We start from the raw sequence: 21,524 nt of genomic DNA on the forward strand, positions 1-21,524 counted from the left end.
CCTGTCTTTTCATTACAGTGATTGGCAGTCACCATTTCCGCGATATTACCATCTGACATCAGCTGTTGAGAACTTGAGAATGACATTCACATCCCGAAGGAAAGCTCCATTGCCAAAGAAGGCAGCTTAAAGCTTGTTACAAATAAAAGAACTTCATAAAGATGTATGAAAATATATTGTACATGTGGAGCTAAATATCTCAAAACATTTCATACTTTCAGATTGACATAATCAGCCAATGCAATTCCACAACCACATTAACCAACAGAGATCATTTTGTTGGTGTTACATTGACGAATTTCTTTCTTCAACGACTGCATAACTGCACTCCATGCCCTTCATTTCCACCTGGAGTTTGGTCCGTATAATCCTGAAGTCAACATGACTCAGAATGGAGAAAGTGCCGCATGGCTATGCAGGTTAACTCAACATGTCACCAGAATTTGCTATAAATTGACATCTGTTTTAGATCTGTTTCTTATTGGGCGCTGCTGCTTTTAGTTTCTCTAACTGCTTCCGTATGTACGCTTGTTTCAACTTCTCACGACGGGCAGTAGCTTGTTCTTGCCTGCGTACTTTGAGCTCTGAGGCCTTCTCTCTTGCTTGATTCGCTTCTTGGTGAACTTCCCTGAACAAAAGGAATCAATGACCAAAAGATCTGAGTTAATTATGAACAGGTGCATATAGGTATATAAACTGTGAACAGTTGAGCAATACGTACCATATAGCCTACATATAGGACAGTAGCTCAGACATATATAAGTAAAATGGCCTACTCCTGTAAAACAGGTATACACCAATTCAACAGAGGTTAATTCATTAACATCAGTCAAAATTCACTTTTCAAACAGACCAGATATGACATAAGAGCATGGGAGCATAAACAACCAACAACAGTTGCAATCACCAAATTACAGATGGTGAACCGTAAATATGAAAAGGCCATAAAACAACACATTCATCAGATGAGAAATACTGGATATCTGATTAATTCCATGTCAACTAAATTTTCATACAGAAAAAGTAATGTACAAATAGAACTTACCTCACAAATCGCTTGTGTTCATCATTGTCCCATGTAGCACCTGCTTGCCCAAGCCCCACAGGTTTCTTGCTAAACAACATAGAAAGTTCTGTCTCGCCATCTTGATTCTCCGGTGGCGCAACAACAGACGATTCTCGATGCTGACTCTGCTCCGGCTCGTCCTGCTCATTTCTCTTGACAAAGAAATCCACACAATACTTTTCCTTCTCTTCCTCATCAGACAGCTCTCCCCTCGCTAGCTTCTCATACAATGCAGCTTTCTTCTCCAATGCAGCATAGCTGGCTGATCCATCCTTGACTGCTTTCAGCTCAAGCTTGTCCCTGCATTTAACCAATACAAAACCTCAATATCTATCTTAGCAGAAATTCAAATTCAAATTCAACCTGTGCAAGAAGCATTGAAATGGAGCAAGCCAAAGTTCTCAACTTTGACAAATTGATTAACAATGTGATATGAGAGCATAGTTTCAAACATAGAAAGCTCAAAAACTTCATCTTCATCACTAAAACAGCACCCTAAGAACTCAATTGTAAATTTAGCCCTAATCCCAATTCCAAAACCCTAACATTGAATCATCCAAATTCCACCCAAGCAGCCAATAATTAAGCAAATCAAAGCAAAGCCCAGTCAATAAAATTGAAAAACACGTCAGAAAGTGACATACTTGTGGGCCCGGGCGTCGACGCCGGAGTTCTTGGCGGAGAAGGCATCGTGGGCAGTGATCTTCTTCTTGGCGCGGTGGAACTCGACGTCGGGGCCGGCGAGGTCCTTGGACTTCTTGGAATCTTCCTGAGACTGGTAGAGCTGGGCCTTGAGCTCCATGATGGAAGAGGCTCCGACGCCGGCGATGGCACGGTGCTTCTTGGGCATTATAGTCGACTCCGTCAGCCATCCTAGTGATTCCACCACCACTCTCTTCTTCTTCGGCTCTTCTCCTTCCTCACCCATTATCTCGAAGCTTCAAAGATTTGATTTTTGTTGGCGCTCACCGGGTTTTGTATTCCTCTGTTCCGGCGGTGGTGAATTTAACCGCCACATACTGACCCGGCCCGGGCCATATGAACTTTTTTTTTATTTTCTTTCTTGAGAATAAAAAAGACTTGGCTCATTAAAAAGACGAGGACTAAATCGTCTAAACGGCTGAAATTAATTATGAGGAGTGACTAATCTTGTTTTTAAAGTGATGAATGTATAACATTTTCAGTTATCCATCCTTTAAAGTTCAAACTCACAGTCGCATAATAATCACAAAATATTGGTGTAACATGGTTTGGAAAAATTGAACTTTATGATCCTGGCCTTCTCTACTCCACTCAACATCAGAGGCTTGGGGACCTTTATTTCCAACCAGTATTAAGATGATTATATATACCAAGGTTTAATGGTGGTGAAGCAAATAACTATTTTGAATCAGGGTGCTCGTAATCTGAATGCTCATCGGCTGGATTGAACACAAATATTTTTGCTATGCACCTTCGCGCGGGGTGTAGAAATGGTTTTATTCATATAGATAATGCAAGGTTTACAGGTCGAGGTTCATCCTATCACCGGACTAGAGCATCGAATGCAGACTCAAATATGGCGACACTAAACAGTGAAAGCTAGTGCAAAACTTCTACACGTTTATTCTAAGATGTAGAGAAAGATTTGAAGAAACATGCAGAAACCAAAAACGGTAAAAAAGCTTCAGGCGGCTCAGTGGCGCTTCATCCCTGTTGCTCGTTCCCAAGCCTGTAATACGTGGTGCACAATTTCCTCAACTCCTTGCCCGTGCTTCACCTGCATATAGGTTCACAAGCATATCAAGCATGAAACAAGAAATTTGACCTTTGAAATAATTCTGAAAGCCACTAACATCATTTAAGACTCATACAGAACAATAATACTTGAAATTTGGCATGGTTACAGGGCTGAAGTGTCTCTTTTCTATCATTTATATGTGATATCATGGGAAACTGCAGCTAGATATGAATTAACCACATACTGTAGTCGTAATAGTACATAACTACTCCTAGTCTCCTACAATGCAAAATTGCTTGCTAGCTAACTAATTCAACCATTCAATCAACCAACCTGAGCAAAGACAAATGGCCCTCCATCTCGCATTCGAAGAGCGTCACGCTCCATCACTGCCAAATCAGCTCCAACTGCTTGTGCAAGATCCGTCTTGTTTATCACCTATAATGAAATGTTATCACACATGAATTCCTCATCAGATGTTTTCAAGTCAAAAGTCAAAAACTGCTCACAGTATACAGATCTAGTATCCAGAATAAATGCAGTTTTAGCACTGAATAATCTGAAATACCACATACCAGAAGGTCAGCTTGAGTAATTCCAGGGCCACCTTTCCGTGGAATTTTATCACCACCAGATACATCTATGATGTAAATGATATAGTCGGCCAGCTCCCTGCTGAAGTTTGCAGCCAGATTATCTGCACCCAAACCAATCAAAATGGGAATGGTTCAATCAAACAATAAAACATGACTAACTCAAGCCAACCATTGGTTGGTCTTTAACATACAAAAAGTTTCAATTTCTGAAACTTCACAGCAAGTAGTTCCATCCCAAGCTAAAATGTCAAGTTTATCCACAAAATTAAACTATTTCCATTATAAACTTTATACTTTGTTAAGTTCAATGATTAAGTCTTAGAATTATCATCATCATCATCACCTTAGTCATTTGCACCAACCCAACCTAAGTATTCAAGAAGTTTATATACGGGGTCCCAAATTTAATTGCCTCGGGAACGTACCTCCGCCCGATTCACAAAGAAGAATGTCTGCCTTATACAAGTTAGAAAGCTCCTCAAGAGGGCCTAGATTTATGCTGATGTCTTCACGAATTGCGGCATGAGGGCATCCCCCAGTCTCCACAGCACGTATCCTTTCTTCAGGAAGTGCTCCATGCTTGACCAAAAACTCGCCGTCCTCTGTGGTGAATATATCATTTGTCACCTGTAATAACCACACTTGTCTATCTTAATCAATTCTATCCTTGTATCAACATCACCACAACAAGCTATAACTTGGATATATTTTAAGTTGCCCGGCCTTAGTCTCAATCAACCAGAAACAGTCAAGGCTGTAAAGAAATTAACATAATCTACCAAGGCAAATTTTACAAAAAATGACAGTCTTTAAAGTATCTAAAGCATATAGACATAAAAGCTTAAATCTTTAAAATTCTTCAACATAAAGGGACTTACTGCAGCAAGACTGTACTTGTCGCGCAAAAGTTTACACAGAGCCAACATCAGAGCAGTTTTCCTGCATAACATGAACCAGGACTCCATGAACTCTCATAAAAGTCATTGTCAATTTTATGTTGGACTAAATTCACTTAAAGTGAGCCAAACCAAGATAATAAAGCTTATGCTAATAAATCAAGAACAGGGTTTTAAAAACTTGTGATTGCCACACTATCCAACCGATCTGGGGACAAAAAAGAATACAACCCACAATGAGTTAAAGAGCACACACTCCTCCATAACAATGCCCAAATTTCAGCTACAAGCTAATTCGGACTCTCACAGTTAAACACCTAAAAGGGCTGAATAACCCTAAAGTCGCAAGTTTATTCATACTTCTTATTAGTCCATTTGAGCTTAATAATACAATTAGATGGACAAACTGTGATATCAGTAAGGCAAAAGTTACAAGATAGAGAGATGAATAGCCCACTAACCCAGTACCAACTGGTCCTCCAATGCCAATAGTGAAAGCCCTTTCCTTGAAATCCCTGGAGAGGAGTGGTGGCGCTCTTCTGCTGAAGAAACCAGGAGAGTAGATGGGTTCATGTGAGTGTGGTGCCAGCCCATCATGGCTGTGGTACACCTTCCCATCTGCTCCTGTCCATGACTTTGTTGCTGCTGAATCCCCATGGCTGTGATCATGATCATGGTGATGGTGGTGATCATGGTCATGATGGTGGTGGTCTGCCATTGACTACACTCTGCTGAACTGGTTGGTACTCAAGTCAGGTGAAGAGGAGGTGCATCTGCTAGTTACAGATTGGGCTGACAAGATTATGTAATCCTAGGTTCTTTCAATTACCAAAACACCCTTTGGATGATAAATGGCTAGGTTAGGCAATTGGGGATAATTAGGTGATTAGAAATATGAATTCCTTTTATAATGTGATACATGTCTACATCGTTGCAATGTTTAGAGTGAGGAATAATTGATGCATATAGAAGTTGTGATTGGTTTGTTTGATTGAGAAAAATTAACTTGAAATTAGTTTATCGATTCAAAATTCACTTGAAAATTAGATCATGTTTTAATTTTTATTTACAATTTTGATTTGAATGTCTGTCAGTTTGTCATATCATGTGTAGTTCAAATTTGAACTTCACTACCTTCTCCAAAAGAGATTGGAATGGAGATCTGTCATAACACAAGGATTTGAAGAGATATTTGGCACTGATTCAACCAGCCAACTGCTGCTGCTTACAAGTATGCTAGGTAACTTGAGAAAATTCAAGCATTGCTGATGACTGATAACTGTGTACAAACTACAAACTGAAAGGTTGCTCATGCGTCTTAATATAATAAAATCTGTGTACATACTATATGATATGCTTATACAAGACTACAACATGAATAGTATGTGTAACTAATACAATTCCAGAAGTACACTGAATCCATTTCCCACACAAGCTTGACAGTTAAAACCACATAATTAACAAGAGGTAAGTCCATACTCCATTTTTATGCAAGCACTCCATCACTGTACTCTTGCAAAAACCACTATACAGTAGCATAATAGAGGGCATGCATAAAAAAACAAAGCAAGTGACTGCAAAAGCACTCACAATTTCAAAAGAAAATTGAGAAAGATGGGCGCAGACAGTTTTTAAAAAGGTCAAAAAAGAATCCCATGTTAGTCAAACAATTTCTTGAGTGCATTTTGTTTGCCACATGGTTGCTGAGGCATCAACTCCCTTTGGTTTTGCCTTTGAGCAAGTTCTTGATCTAAAAGCCTGATTGCAAGATTGAGATCATTGCCTAAAACAACTCCTTGGCTTTGTATGTAATCTCTTTTGTCTTGGAATAGATAGTAAACAGCTATGACAGATAACTCTGCTGTGAAAAGGATAGTCCAGAGCCCTGAGCTTCTCTTAGTCCTCTTGTGGTATGCATTTAGTCCTGTGTATATGTTAATAATTCCCACTAGTGTTATCACTGTTCCAAGCATCCAATGCACTATGTACCACACACTTCTTTCCTTCTTTCCCCTGAAATTGAAGAAAGAAATTTCTTGATATATGAATTCACTATGAATTGCAGTACATTTCCAGTAGCCTAAATTATAGAAAGCTAAGTAAAAACAAGCAGAGATTACCCATTTGAATGAATTATTATTACCTGTGAGGCCTGAACAATCCAGTCAAGGCTTGAACCCAGATGGCAACATAAAGTGCTAGGCCTAATCTTTGGTGGTTGTTGTTGAATGAGTTCTCAAAGTTTTTGATCGACAACACAGCTCCAGCTGTGGCAAGAAGCACCGACATTATCTGTTTTAGACTGAAAATTGTATCAGAAGCATGACATATGATAAATTGATAAGTGAAGGATCAACATGCCTCAATCATATAGTGACAACATGCACAGAATTATGATTTATAAAGCTATGTGTACCAGAAAGCATTGATAGTGGTTATAATCTGTTTTGTAGTTTTATATAAAATGAATTGATGAAAAGAGCATGATTTGTAAACTTAATCTAAGAGAAGTATGTAAAATCTGATTACTATAGGATCTTTAAAAGTTAGAGGACACCAAATCAAAAACCAATTACACGAGAAAAACAAAATTTGCTACTGATCTTGATGTTCAAGAAATAATGCATGAAATGGTAAAGTTAAATTGGAGCTAATAAATAATCAGATAGTTCGGTGCATTTTGTCATCAAAGAAAAGAATTGTGGACAACATCATTAAAGCTAAAGTGGGTGCAGTGATCATGATTGAGAACAAAGATGAAGCTTGAGAGAGAGAGAGAGAGAGAGAGAGAGAGAGAGAGAGAGAGAAAGAGAGAGAGAGAGAGAGAGCAAATCTTGCATCTCAAAATTAGCATTGACCCAATGTTGATTAATGGATCATCGTTTTCATTGCTTAGGGCTATTAGCTGAATTGCAGAAATCTTGCCTGAAAAATTACATGGAAATAGAAGAGAACTTTGGCCCTTGTTGTCCCTTGTTCTTCTCTAACAGACATTCTGATAACAAGTATTCCAACAGGCATTAAGAGACCCACAGAAAACCATAAGAGAACTGCATGAACTGTAACATTAAAGGTCATCTGAGGACTCAACTACAAACACAACCAAACAAGGAAAAGAAATTAGGAATTTATCTGAAAGAAGGAGATAAAGGTTATGCAGAAATAAGTGTTACCTTGTGAAAGTTGTCTTTAATGCTGTTTTGACTGCTGGTGGAATTGGACTGATGATCTTCATGAGATGAGCAAACTACTAATGGAAGAAGAAGAAGAGAATATGCAGAAATAGCTAGAGAAGCTTTTTTGAGATAAGCAATTTGCATTCTTGGCAAGTATCTGAGTGAAGCAAGGCTAAAGAAGATCAGAGGTCCTTAAGTTTCTGTTATTATTCTCTCTACACTTTCAGCATTCCCTAATGTTCTTTGTAGAAAGCCACTTTCAAGATATGGTTTTTGGAGATAAAATGGAGAAGAAGAAAAGTTACATGCATGTATAACTTTCAAGACTGAAGTTGCTTTATAGGAGGGGATGTGGTAAGATGATGAGTGAATGGTAACAAATCAAAAGAGTGATTAATCATTAATCACCATATTGTATATAAGTATAACTCTAGAACATTTGTGGCTTTAGGGTTGGTAGTTAGTGTGAGAAAGAAGATATATGTTATATAAAAGAGATGGCAGGATTATAAAGGTAGTGTCGAAGGGAATGAATGAATGTTAGGTAGCTAGTTTTCGTTTCAATTTTTCATCAAAACAAAGTAAAGTGGGGTTGACATAAAAGAGAATGCAAAAGTTTTATAAGGCTAAGTATTAGGCCAAAGTTTTATATGAGGCGAACGGATTTTACAGAAGGCAAAAACTCTCTCCAAGTCATGTAAAATATTCTGCTACTGATACTTGTACCTAAAAAGAGAATGGCTTAACATATGTTATTAATGATTTATTGTGTGCTGTTGTGTTCTGTAATTGCCTGCGGCAGAAACGGTGAAGAATGAAGAGTAGGCTAATTATGGTTTTACTTAAATTAGTCTCAGACAGATATGATGAAACTAACAAAGGATAAAAGCCATCAATCTTGTAGCTGCACCCAGGATCATGATTATCTCATATTCTGGGCCTCTATCTAGTTGCTGTCACCATTTGATCTTTAGTTCACGGGGTTCTTTGTGTAAAAAGTTCAGAATATTATGAGCAGTATAATGACATGTGGTTGTCAATCTGCATAACAGTATAGTACAATGCAGCATTTGGGGGTGAGGAAATCAAATAGTTTACTGTTCAAATCTTCCCTTGTGATTTAATTTAGACATGATTGAAGGCAATTTTGAACGTGTATACATCTAGCAAAATATGTTTCACAATGTCAAAGCGTTAGTAAGAGAAAAGTAACAATGCTAAAAATAGCGGTGTATGAGTTGCATCAAAGACTCTAAGGGAGACCACCTGTGATCAGGGCCGGCTCTGAGGGATTTGAGGTCCAGTGTGAAAAAAAAAGGGGTCTTACACAAAAAAAAATTTCGGGGTTTGGAACCTAGCCAAGTGCAATACTAGGAGGCTCATCACTACGCCTGAAATTTTTTATTGATATGTTAAAACATGGTACAATGGGGGAGACATAAAACCATTACCCCAAAGAACTGAGAACAAGTACCAACATGCACCTCTTGTACCTATAATCAGATATGAACCACATCTCATCTGAAATGACTTCTTCTTGCATTTTTAGAAGCAAAGTCATCAACAATATGTTCAACTTCAACAACTTCCAGCATATTCTTCTCAATACTCAATAGTGCCAATCCATTCAACTTATCTTGAGCCATATATGTTCGCAAATAAGATTTTATCAACTTTAGTTTTGAAAAACTTCTTTTCGCTGATGCCACAGTAATAGGTACAGTCAACAAAAGCTGATAAGCAACCAAAATATTTGGAAAGAAATCCTTTTTTTTTTTTGCGAACTCCATAATTTCAATGGAACTCCATGGTTTTCCAGTTTCATATGCTTCAATTGACAGCATATCTTGCAATATTTGCAATTCTAAAAGTAAAACCTTAGCATTAATATCACAATCCTCACCACATTTCAAAGCATTTTCAAGGTTTAGACAACAATTTTTCATTCCTTCATCATCCAATACAATCAACCGTGATGCATCAAATAAGAAGCCAAACATAGATTCAAAAAGTTCCATTTGTTCAAATCTGGTTTTCAATTGAGAAATTGCCATATCAACCAAAACAAGAAAGTAGTCTGTTCAAACCAAAACAGATTGTTGTTCTCTTTATGTATTAGGATTTTCATCAAAATGTCTCTTTCTTGTAGCCTTACGCGGTACATAAAAAACTGATTCAATTCTCATTTCATCAACAATTTCTTTCGCATCAGTGATAGCAGAATTAAACCCATTCTCCCTATATTTCTCAAAAAATGAAACCAGCCCTTTCAAACTTTCAATAGCTACATCAAGAAGCATATCCTTAGATTGCAAGTTTTTGCTTACCAAGTTTATTTTGAACAAGATGTCATACCATATAACCAAACTCAGAACAAAATCAACACTTGAAAATTCACCTGAAACTAATTTCTCAGCATCCAAACTTACCTTAGAATCATCAGAAACTTTAGTTAATTTGATCAAAGCTTTTTTAATTTTTGGAAATTGACTTTTAATTGCTTTCAAACTTTCTATACGACTCTCCCATCATGTCACACACAAAGATTTCAAAGTTAAGTAATCCGCATATTCAAGCAAAATGTCCCATCGCTTTGTTGAATTAGCAAACACATTATATATGGCTTGGCATCCCCCAAAAAAGATTTTCTTTTTAAACAAGAGTTTGCCATATCAGAAAGAACCAAATTTAGAGAATGACAACCACAAGGCATATAAAAAGCTCTAGGATTTATGTCAAATAATCTTTTTTGAACACCTCGATGTTTTCTTCTCATATTAGAACCATTATCATATCCTTATCCTCTCACATCATCAATATTCAAATCGAGAGAGTTAAGAGCAGATTGTGATTCACCAAAAAGACCCAAGCCAGATGTGTTTTCCACATTTAAAAACTCCAGAAAATATTCTTCTATTTTTATCGGGCGACTTTCAACATCAACACATCTAATTATCAAAGTCATTTGCTCTTTGTGGCTAGCATCATGAGTGCAATCAAGAATCACAGAAAAATATTTAGATGCTTTAATTTTTTTTATTATTGCGCTCCTAACACATGATGCCAACATAGCTATCAATTCATTTTGTATTTTATGACTGAGATAATGATAATGAATTTCTTTATCTTGAATGAGTCGAAAATGATGCTTCATTATTGGATCAGACTCAGCTATTGATTCAAGAAAGTCCAAGAAATTTCCATTTGAAATCTTCATAGATTTTTTCATTTGTTTCACGAAATGCCAAATTATGCATTGCAAGACATTTAACAACAACAATTATTCTGATCATAACTTGCTGCCAATGTTCAATATCTTTTTTGATTTGCTCTTGTAATTCTTTATCAATAGTTTGATTTGTTCTCAATCTTACGCGGAGTTCAGCCCAGGCTCTAAGGTTGGCATAGTGTTCAGTAGTCTCTTCAGGTTGCTTAAGTTTTTCACCTAGGTGTCCCCAATCATCAACCCCAACATCTGCTAAATGACTTTTAGAACGGGCTTGTCTTACCACTTTACAACAAAAGCAAAACACTTTATCTAATTCTTTTGAGTAACCAGCCATTTTCTATCAGAGAGTCGTCAATTTCTTAATTTTCGATCATAATAGTATGTGGAGAACCCCCTATTGTGCTTATCATTTGGAAAATTAATATTGGCTTCTCTAACATGACATTTATCAACAAGCAAGTCTCTCATTTTTTTCATCTAGACTATCCCACACTCTAGGATCTTATATATTCACAGATAATGAAGCATTTGAACGTTCAGGCACATGATTAACTTCTTCATTCTTTTCAGCAGTCTCATTTTCAAGCACATTTGTTGTTTCTTCATTTATTTCATTTTCATTTTCAGGCACATTTGTCGTTTCCTCATTTATTTCATTTCCATTTTCAGGCACATTTGTCGTTTCTTCGTTTACCACATTCTCATTTTCAGCCTCGTTTGTTCTTTAATTTTCAGCAACATTTATTGTTTCTTCATTTACCTGATTTTCATTTTCAGACACATTTGTGGTTTCTTCATTTACCAGATTTTCAGTTTCAGGCACATTTGTGGTTTCTTCAATTACGACATTCTCATTTTCAACAATATCTTGTGCTCTTTAATTCACTACATTTTCACTTTGGTTTCCAGAAGAAAGGTTTCTTTTCTTATTCCAAAGTTTTTGAATAGAACCTCTTTGAGGTTTTATTATTGTTTCTTCTTCTAGTTTCTTTCGTTTTTTTTTAACCACCAGATGCTTGTTTTTTAGGAAGCATTGCCTTAAACTAAAAATTGCAATACAGTAATAGAACAATAGAACCTGGATGGTGAATATTGCACAGCTGATCAAAGAGCACATCCGCTATTCCACTTCAACTCATTTTATCAAACCAAAGCAGTGAAAGCACACATGACACATTGACACATCCAATCTTCTATGCAGAAACATAGCAGTACAACACAATTCCATAAGTACAATTTCATATATGAATTTCATATTATCATATATCAATTTCATATGAAACAAAGAGATTCGAAACAAATCTTTTTCAATGGCAAAACCAAAAAGAAGAACAGAAACATAATCTGTAATAGTACTTGAAGATATAGAAGAACAATGCGAAGAGAAAACTCAAAATTATGATCACTGCTACGACAGAGTCTACATAGACTTGTTTGTTCGCATCCCCCGTAGCCATAACCACCTTCAATACATCAGAATTTCACTGCAAGTAATAACGCGTCAATGCCGAACCAAATTACACTATGTAACACACACACATAGCAAGCGAGCCATATAATCAAGTAGAAGCAACAATATATATATATATATATATATATATATATATATAGTTCTGTACCTCAAAAAGATTATCCATAAAGTAGAAAATTCCACCAGCACAGCTTAAGAGGTAGCACTTGATGTGGGTCAGCGGTGCCTGCATCATTTAATCCAATGTAAACCCAGTTATAGATCGAAATCAAACAAAACAAAGAGACAAATTAATGGCTTCTCATGTAGAATAGACCCATGCATATTGACATGACTCGACATTTCTGATGCTAAATATGGGATGATATATGAGAGGTCTCGATTTGGCCTTCCAAACACAGTAACACTTATCGATCCCCCCCCCCAACCGAATGAAAATGAAACCCCTTCCACATATTACAAAGCTATAAAGACAAGGTTCCCTCTCTAAATCTATTCCAACAGATAGAAACTAGATAGAGATACAAGCAACAATTTCAAAGAACACAACGACAAATTGTAATAACCCTATTTTTCAAACAATATTTGGTTTGGTATGAATTCTATAAAGTTGTGAAATTCAAGTAAAATAAATTTGATTGTTTGCGACTTTACGAAACAGAGAAGGAAATGTTCTTGGAACGTTTAATTAGAAAAACGTTACGTTTCCGAACTAATATATCGACTTTTATTCCATCGCTCGGTTGTGAAAACTTCCTTCACGGAAGTTGTAGAGCTCGTCGATACGAGTTCGTGGACGCTTTACACGTTCGAATCAGAAGTCGTACGTGAAAGTTATTGACGTCGGAAGTTTGTTTCCGATTTTGGAAACTAGCATAAATAGAAAAATTTAGGGATTAGGGTTTCCATTTCTGGAAACCCTTCACCCGCGCCACCCTCCTTTCTCTCTCCCCCTCGCGACTCTCTCTCCCCGACCCTCTCCTTCCACGCCGGCGATCTCCCTCCACCGGCCTCCGTGCTTGACACCACCGGTGTAACTGAGACCGCGCGACCGGTGGTAGCGGCGACGCACCCCGAGCGGGGATCGAGAAGCGCCGACGGAGCTCGACCTCGGGTTCGTCAATTTTGACGTGGCCGGCATCGCAGGAGCTCGGCGCCACCACCACGAGCTCACCCTCCTCCTCAACGACACGAATTGACCAACGGTGAGACTCACCTCGAGCAGCGACGCCAGTGATCATCTCCCCTCGAACCCGAGCCCTCACGACGATTTTTTGGAACTCCTCCGATGAATCCGACGGTCCAAAACGTTGATTGAGGTAAGGATTAACTTTGTGTGATTGTTGTGATGGATTGTTGATGATTTTTGGAGGATTTGGTTTGGATTTGTGGGGATCAGAGGATTATGAACACCGCCACCTTAGGCGGCGCGTGTGGGAGCGTGGAGGGGTCTAGGGGCGGCGTGAGGCCGTGAGGAGGAAGAGGAGGAAGAAAAGGAGAGAAATAGGGCGGCGGTGGCGTGCGACGCGCCGGTTTTGGGCTTGGCGCGTGAGCCCCACGCGCTGCCACAGTGAGTGGCGCGTAAGCGCCACGCGCGGCCTGCCGGAGGTGGAGCGTGTACCCCACGTGCCGCCACGTGCGGCGGCGCGTGAACACTGTTTCCAAAGGGTAATTTTGTAATTTATTTTTATGTGCGGTAAATATAAAAGTGATTTGCGTACGGTAAATATAAAAGTAATTTTAGAAGGGTAATTCAGTAATTATTTTTTACTGAGACAGTATGTACATTTGAATGGTATTATGCGTACAAAAATACATAAACAGTATGTACTCATACATGAATACATAATAGATGTGTATTTGTACAGTAATAGATAAATAGTAAATAGTACTCAGTGAACAGTAAATTTGTAAAACTGAAAATTGCTGAACAGTAACAGATTAGTACTGTTTCGGTATTTAAAAGTTTACGAAACGTTTCTAAATTATTTTCTTATCTTTTCAAGGTGATCGATAAATCAAGGAAATGAATTATCTTCGGAAATTGTGGAATTACGCTCGAGTTGATAAGGTGAGTAAAATATCACATAATTACGAATCTACCCTTGCGGAGATTCAAGATTTTGCAAGAGTTTTTAATATTGAATTACGACATGTATACGATATAGTGGATTACATATATACTGTATAAATGGTAATAAGTACATATATATATAGTTCGCTATATTATATACTGTTATGAATTTATTATGAATTTGTCATTTCGATGACGAAAATTATAGGTTGAGCAAGTGATTTAATTTGTACAATATGAGGTGTGATTATTGTACGTGGTTTTAACATGGTGTTTGTTAAACATTTTGTCTTCAGACGTATCTATGAAATATGACATATATATGATATAATAGATTATATATATATATATATATATATTGTATAAATGGTAAATAGGTACATATATATATAGTTTGCTATATAATATACTGTTATGATTTTATCGTGATGATGTCATTTTGATGACGAGATTTATATATCGAGTATGTGATTTTTATTAGTATAATATGAGGTGTGATTATTATACGTGATTTTAACATGCAAATTGTTAAAATGTTGATTTGTCTTCGGACTTGATTTTTTTACAATATGAGGTGTGATTATTGTACGTGTTTGGCAGGTTGGAACCTAGCCTTTGGCCGGGCGAAAGTTACGATACAGTTAGAGCTCTAGTCTGTCTGTCGGAGTACTGCATGTGAGGTAACAGGTAGTTATCGGCTCATGAGTACTCATATTATTTTTGGATGTTGGGTAGCATGTGGTTGCCCAATATCGGCGGTGTACTACGTGAGAGGTAACAAATGTGTACCAGCGTTCATTAGTACCCGTATTATAAATGTATTTGGGTAACTAGAAGGGTTCCCGATTTCTCATGAGCACTTTCATTTCATATGTTTTTGGGACAACCAGATGGGCCGTCCATTGACACACGAGTACATTTATATTTGTTGATTTGTGGATTTTCGTATATAATGATATGCGAGTTATATTTTCATTTTACTCATACGAGCTATAAGCTTACCGGGTTTGTGTTTACAATCCCGGTGCACCAATTCGATGGTGTAGCGGATAATTCCGCAGGTGCTGATTAGTGGACACTGAGAGACGACTCCGGAGACTCGAAGTCGTTCATTTTTCCTGCTTGTGGTGAGGTTTCTAGTGCGGATTTGTGTGTGAGAACTTGTGAGGACTTATTGTGAGTTTTGTGAGAGATTGTGAGGATTATTACATTTCCATTTTATGTAATGTTGAATTATAAATTTGGTTTGTAATAATTGGTTTTCTGAGTTGTATTGTGAACTCAGTAATGATCCGCTGTGCATTTAAAACAATTTTGATTCGTTGAGATTTGTTTTGGTGTTTCTCGACTTTGAAATTTTGAGTTTTCAGCTCGAAATTTCGGGGTCGTTACACAAATATCTCAGATCGATTACAGATCTACAACTCAGTTTGCTTGGTGATAAATCTAAACGAGAAAACACAATGATAATCTTACTCGATCAACGAGATCCAAAAAATAAAAACAAGAAGAAACAAAGGGAAAAACAAATAGGAGATGAGATTTACTTTGGAGTAAAACTGAATCCACCTGAACTTGATAGAAGAGGAGATAGTAACCGAAGGCAAAGAAAAAGCTCCAGACCACACATGAAAAAATACAAACAAACAAAAAAAATTGAAATTTTAGGCCCTGGCCAGTGCGGTAGCACTGCCCTCCCTCAGGGCCGGCCCTGCTTGTGATCGAGCTTCGTCAAGGGACTCTTAAGTTCCAGTGAGAATACTAATAATAATATAGTTATCCCTGAACGTAGGCTTATAGATCATGACGACAAAGAGCAATATAATCCTATCACATTAGTCCCATTACAAAAACATAACAAAGTATCCAACCTTCACATCATTTTAAAGGGAAAATAGGAATGATGACTGGGTTGGTGGGCACTGGGCAGTGACTATGATCTTTTTCAGATCTGATATCGTGTTCCGTTGGAGTCGTAAAGACATGTACACGTTAAGGACTAGTTTCAGTAAAACAAAAGATTTTCTCAGCAAGACCAAGAGGTACATGAACGATCATGCTTTGAGCCTATTCAAGTTTAGTTCGATCACTTCGACGATCACACAAACGCAACTTCTATGTTACAGCACAAATGCAAAGGACTGCAGACCACAGTTAGCAATGTAATTTCACTCTGAATGACAAGATGATCTACAGCCATAGTAATACCAGAAAAGTCGACCTTTAAAACTAATATCACTCTCTATTATTCAGATAATGAAGATTTAGAGTCTTCACACACTTTCCTCTCAAATTTCTCTAGCTGAACATACATGCACATACCCCATCGTGTCCGGAGTCGGAAAGGAACTAAAATGTGCAGATCTTAAAAGGACCCTTTTTTATACGTATCTTGTAAGGATCCTACTACACAAGTAAAAGCAGTGAAAGACTCAGCACCATACTGCCAAAAAAAAACTCACCAGACGAAATCAGTCGTATAACAAAAACTTAAACTGGATAGTGGAAAGTTTCAGAATGAAACAAAATACCTACATTTGTGTGGCGAATCGCTGCAAGATAGTATTGTCCAGCTTGGGAGGCACCCTCTGGTGGCATGGGCTTGCCTTTGTTCCAATTGTTGATCATCATTTTCACTGCACGATAGTAGTACATTATACATCGTAACATACTATCAACTTCGGAACAGTTCAACCCAAAAATTACACAAGGGGAAGCATACATACGTTTAACTGGTTTAAGTTAAGCCTGATTTACGAACAGTTTTGAAATAATTCCTTTGACAAATCAATGTTCTTTTACGGCTTAAGATAGATATATTGGCTACTTTTTTTGTGGACGAAATGAATTGCACTAAAGGATTTGGCTATTGGTTGGTCATATTATGCTTTGATTATTGCTTGCAAACCCTCCCTCTTCCCAATGTTCAACAGCTAGCAAATTAAATTACCTATGATATCCCAGAAGAATGAATTCCCCGAGACCTTAGATTTTGAAGACAGTAGAGTCCGAATAAATTCTCAAAAACTCACCCTATTTAACTACACGTAACTTGTATATATTAGATTAAAATGAGAAGTATTTTCATCACTTTACTTCGGAGGTTGAAAAGAAAGGTCATACGCACGCATCTTAGCTTCCTCTTCAATTATGTCTACTGTACTTACGAACTGGGGAGACACGATCTCTACAACCGTCGCAAAGACGAACAAAGACGTTGATGCTACCATTTAAAATTTCTTGTCAAATTCGAGAAACTATTTTATCGGCCTAGAGTCCTAGACACAGAGTTGAGTTTGAGCCGAGATTCAGAAGGTGTAACAAGAAGCAAATTAGCTATTTTGACACTATGTGATGGGCGTCATTGCCTTATCGTTCAGCTTCCTCACTTGGATTCAGTACCCACCTCACTCTGCAATTTTCTTCAACTAGCGGATCACACATTTGTGGGATTCAACATTGCGAGAAGCGTGGAGAGGCTGGAGAAAGAGTACGGTCTCGGTTGCAAGAACTATGCTGATTTGAAAACTATGGCTGCAAAGTATGACGACGAGCAACCCCAAGCTGCTTTCTGGGGGACTGCTAATATAGCTGATATTATTCGTTTTTTAAAGACCCGTACTGACATGTTTCGCAAGCAACCCTTTGCTGGTAATGATGAGCAACTTAAGACTGCGGTCTTTAACGACTGGGGTGATAGATATCTGAACGAAAACCAGGTCAAGCGCGCTACTATCAACTGCGGTTTTTATCATCAACTTGGGTATCAGTTGGCGTGATAGATGTACACTGGTACGTGCTTGCCGTACAGATGTGGATCAGCAGAGGGAATTGATCTGCATGCTAGCTGCTGCGTACTCTATTCACTTTGTTTCTCTGCTGGCTAAATTAACATATCAGTAGTGTGCCTGAAAATGTGGAATTTGATCGTTTTTTGAATTAAAATTAAGAGCTCCGGCCAGTCATTTTATTCAAAAGGCAAATGTATCGGAAGTTCTCTTATCCTAATATGAGCTCAAAAAATAAAATGGTATGACTAGAGATTAACCTCATTGATGGCAAGCGTTTGGCCATTGCTCTTCGGAAATCCCTTGCTCTTCTTAACCTTCCATCTTCAGGAAATACCTAACCCACAAAAGCATAGTGATCGATACATACGACAGTACGACACATTGGGTTTTGAACACTTAAGCAATTGCTGAAGATTTCCCAGAAGAATTCCCAGAGTCCTTTAGATTTTGAACAACGTAACGTCGGAGTAAATTCTCAACTCTCACCCTAAACAGCTAGCCTGTAACTCGTATATATTAGCTTAAAAGAAGAAGAGTAACTTCATCACCTTACTTAATGCTACAAATCATATGAATATAGCTTCTTTCTAAATTATGCCTACTGAAAAAGTTGTGCATGTAGCCCACGGCTGTCGGAATACTACAGCCGTTGCCAAGAGAATCAAAGATGTAGATGATTCAATAGAAACGTTTTTGTCAAACAATAGATACTATGCCATCAGCCTGGACATAGAGTTGAGTTTAAGCCGAGATTCCGCAGGTGTAACAAGAAGCAATATAGCCATTTTGTCAGTGTGATGGCGATCACGACCTAATCTTTCAGCTGCCTCTCTGCAATTTTCTTCAGCTAACTGATTACACATTTGTGGGATTTGACATTGCGAGAAGCATGGAGAGGCTGGAGAAAGAGTACGGTTTCGGCTGCAAGAACAGTGCTGATTTGAGGACTATAGCTGCCAAGTTCGACAAGAAGTCGTGCGCTGATTTCTAGGGATCTCCTAAAATAAGGGAAGAGCTTGGTTATGATCCTTATTATCGCAAGTTTAAAAAACCCGTGTGTTCTTTGACGACTGGGGTAATAGATACCTCAACGAAAGCCAGATCAAGCGCGCTACTGTGAATGTTTCTGATTATCGTGTACTTGGGGTAGATTACAATTTAGGTACTAACTAATAAGTTGTTGCCAGAACATGCTCGCTCCTGCGGACTTTACTACCTTGTTTGTTTCTCTTAGTTAATTGGTGGCTCTACCTTTTGCACCTTGCAAATTTTAATCGTTTGTTTCAAAATTCAGTGTGGTACTTATCAAATGCCATCTGAAATTGAAGGAAAGGGATGTCTTCTTATATCTTGGATGCAGGAAATCATTTACATGTGCACTAGTTTAGAGAAACTTGGAGACCAATTTCAACAAAGGAGAAGGCCACTTGGGAAATAGGACAGTCTATTAACAATTTTCTAGTTTCAAACATCAAGAACACCAATGCAATAATTTTTCTGCAGTTGAAAACTTGAAATAGAAAATGATATCACAACCTCTATCATTGAGAGAAAACACTCGGTCACATTCAGTATAGACACAACAAAATCCTAACTTCATCTAAAATTGAAATGTTTTAACTGAGAAAACAAAATGATATCACTGCTGTTAACATTCGGCAGTCCAAAATGCAACTGCCTAATATAAACAGATTCAAAGACATGCATCACCAAGCGCCACACAAATCCGCATGAAAGAGGAAAAATAAACGAAACAGGTGTAGAGGAACAAGCAGATTTAATAGAAAACTTTGAAAATGGAACAAAAACGGAGGCATTCTGACTCTACCATAGTCTGATAAAATAAAGTGATCAAAAGAAAGTAACTCAGAGATCAGTTCTCTACCGGAAAGATTCAGAAACAAATCCAAACCTAATCCCTCTTTCTTGTTTATAAAATGAGCCATGATTAGACAAACAAGTTGGGCCTTGATGCCTTGTATGTGGTCTTCAACTTCCTGGTTGGTGGCCTGACCTTCCTAGAAATCAATGGAAACTTGATCTTGGAGTTGTGGAATTGCTTGGTACTTTCCCTCTTGCAAAGCTTGGCTGGGACAGTGGCAGTCTTGATAATCTGGATACAAGGAAACCTGACCCTGTGGCGAGAAGCCATCTCAGTGTACATCTGATCCACAGCTCCATTCAGAGTGGTGTCACGGTACTCCTTGTACATGTTGTGATATCCTGTCCTGCTTTGATACCTCAACCAGATACCATAGTTCTCAACAACAGTTGGCTTCTTCTCAAAAATCTGCACCCAATTTCAATCAAATACTCAAGACTCAAGGAAGTTAAGAAAAAAAAATACACCTAAAGATTCATTACAATATCTAAAATGCAATAAAAAAAAAAGTTCATCACAAGACATTTTGAGCAAACCAACGATTACAAAGAAAACCACGCAGAGTACAATGTAGATTCATATACATAAGTGAACCTGATTCATATTGGTTTAATAAAAAAACGCATTGCGAGCTATCGGCACTAAACAAAAACATGAAACTGGACTGCCGTTAAGTCCATTGTCCGAAGTGAATACAATTGTACAGACACAGAGCGAATAACCATAATTTGATTTCATTCATACAACATGTGAAGTAACAAGACATCATACAAAAAAAAAACCGAAAACTGCGGTAAACAGAGACTAATAAGAATTCAAACAACAAAATGGAAAAGAAAATAACCTCATTGATGGCAAGAATTTGGCCATTGCTCTTCTTAACCTTCTTCAGCTTCTTCAAGAAATACCTAATCCAAACACAAATCAACACAATTAACAAAACTGAAAACAAGAATTGAACACATTTTACGCTACAGAACCATATAAACAACCGAAAGGCCAAGATCAAGAGCTTTACCAAAACTTAGATTTGGCGCGAACCTCATTGGTGTGCCAAAGCTTCATGCGGTAGATCTTCGGTGTGTCCTCGGCGTCCTTAGGGAGAGCCCTACCCACGACCTGGTATTGATGAAACTGCAAACAACAAAACGACGCCGTTAGAATCAGCTCACCGGAGTTTAGCTTCGCCGGCGAGTAAAAAAGGAGAGAGAAAGATCGGAGATCGGAGAGTGAGTTGAGTGGAGGCTTTACCTTGAGAGCGACCATGGCGACGATCTCAGCGGGCCTCTCCTCTCTCTCTCTCTCTCTCTCTCTCAGTTTCGCTCCCTGATTTTTAAGAAGCGCGACTTAGGGTTTTTCGTCTTGCTTATATACGAGGCTGGATATTTGGGCTTGAAAATGATATTTGGGCTTGAAAAATGTGGCCCGTACATAACTTCATTTTATTCTCTTCTTTCTGATGATCGACCATCTCCTTATAACATGGCCAGGTTTGACAGACGGAGACCGGAGGTAGGTTACCTGGTAAGGCTGATGCCTTCTCTTACGAGCCAGTTTTGTAATGATGAGTTCTTATGGATATCCTTCACATATGAATATACCTTGAAAATAGACAAAAGTAAC

At 38.0% G+C, this 21,524-nt stretch overlaps 4 protein-coding genes across 6 annotated transcripts; all 4 read right to left on the reverse strand.

Moving 5' to 3' along the window:
• Window positions 1–112: 112 nt before the first annotated feature.
• LOC126786809 (uncharacterized protein At4g18257-like) lies at window positions 113–2,080 on the reverse strand. 2 transcript variants are annotated; one of them, XM_050512738.1, is made up of 3 exons: window positions 1,711–2,077; window positions 1,046–1,366; window positions 113–628 (listed from the first exon to the last, which is right to left on the reverse strand). In XM_050512738.1, the coding sequence occupies exons 1-3, from the start codon at window positions 1,992–1,994 to the stop codon at window positions 466–468; spliced, it is 768 nt and encodes a 255-aa protein (XP_050368695.1). In that variant the 5' UTR covers window positions 1,995–2,077; the 3' UTR covers window positions 113–465. The 2 variants fall into 2 exon arrangements, with proteins under 2 accessions (XP_050368695.1, XP_050368696.1); XM_050512739.1 differs by lacking the exon at window positions 113–628 and adding an exon at window positions 716–778 and having other exon boundaries at window positions 1,711–2,080.
• A 451-nt stretch (window positions 2,081–2,531) lies between these two features.
• On the reverse strand, window positions 2,532–5,026 carry LOC126786807 (urease accessory protein G). Its single transcript, XM_050512734.1, has 6 exons — window positions 4,740–5,026; window positions 4,261–4,321; window positions 3,808–4,009; window positions 3,362–3,483; window positions 3,120–3,224; window positions 2,532–2,825 (listed from the first exon to the last, which is right to left on the reverse strand). The coding sequence occupies exons 1-6, from the start codon at window positions 4,994–4,996 to the stop codon at window positions 2,742–2,744; spliced, it is 831 nt and encodes a 276-aa protein (XP_050368691.1). The 5' UTR covers window positions 4,997–5,026; the 3' UTR covers window positions 2,532–2,741.
• A 489-nt stretch (window positions 5,027–5,515) lies between these two features.
• Window positions 5,516–7,767, reverse strand: LOC126786808 (cytochrome b561 domain-containing protein At4g18260). Of its 2 annotated transcripts, none has more exons than XM_050512737.1 (4): window positions 7,452–7,767; window positions 7,216–7,368; window positions 6,422–6,570; window positions 5,516–6,291 (listed from the first exon to the last, which is right to left on the reverse strand). In XM_050512737.1, exons 1-4 carry the CDS (start codon window positions 7,596–7,598, stop codon window positions 5,937–5,939), a joined length of 804 nt encoding a protein of 267 aa, XP_050368694.1. In that variant the 5' UTR covers window positions 7,599–7,767; the 3' UTR covers window positions 5,516–5,936. The 2 variants fall into 2 exon arrangements, with proteins under 2 accessions (XP_050368694.1, XP_050368692.1); XM_050512735.1 differs by having other exon boundaries at window positions 5,518–6,291; window positions 7,204–7,368; window positions 7,452–7,765.
• Window positions 7,768–19,779: 12,012 nt separating this feature from the next.
• Window positions 19,780–21,285, reverse strand: LOC126789553 (60S ribosomal protein L18a-2). Its single transcript, XM_050515745.1, has 4 exons — window positions 21,153–21,285; window positions 20,920–21,035; window positions 20,746–20,809; window positions 19,780–20,309 (listed from the first exon to the last, which is right to left on the reverse strand). Exons 1-4 carry the CDS (start codon window positions 21,165–21,167, stop codon window positions 19,968–19,970), a joined length of 537 nt encoding a protein of 178 aa, XP_050371702.1. The 5' UTR covers window positions 21,168–21,285; the 3' UTR covers window positions 19,780–19,967.
• Window positions 21,286–21,524: the final 239 nt, after the last annotated feature.

This window comes from Argentina anserina, chromosome 3, assembly GCF_933775445.1.
Source record: "Argentina anserina chromosome 3, drPotAnse1.1, whole genome shotgun sequence".
NCBI lineage: Eukaryota > Viridiplantae > Streptophyta > Magnoliopsida > Rosales > Rosaceae > Argentina > Argentina anserina.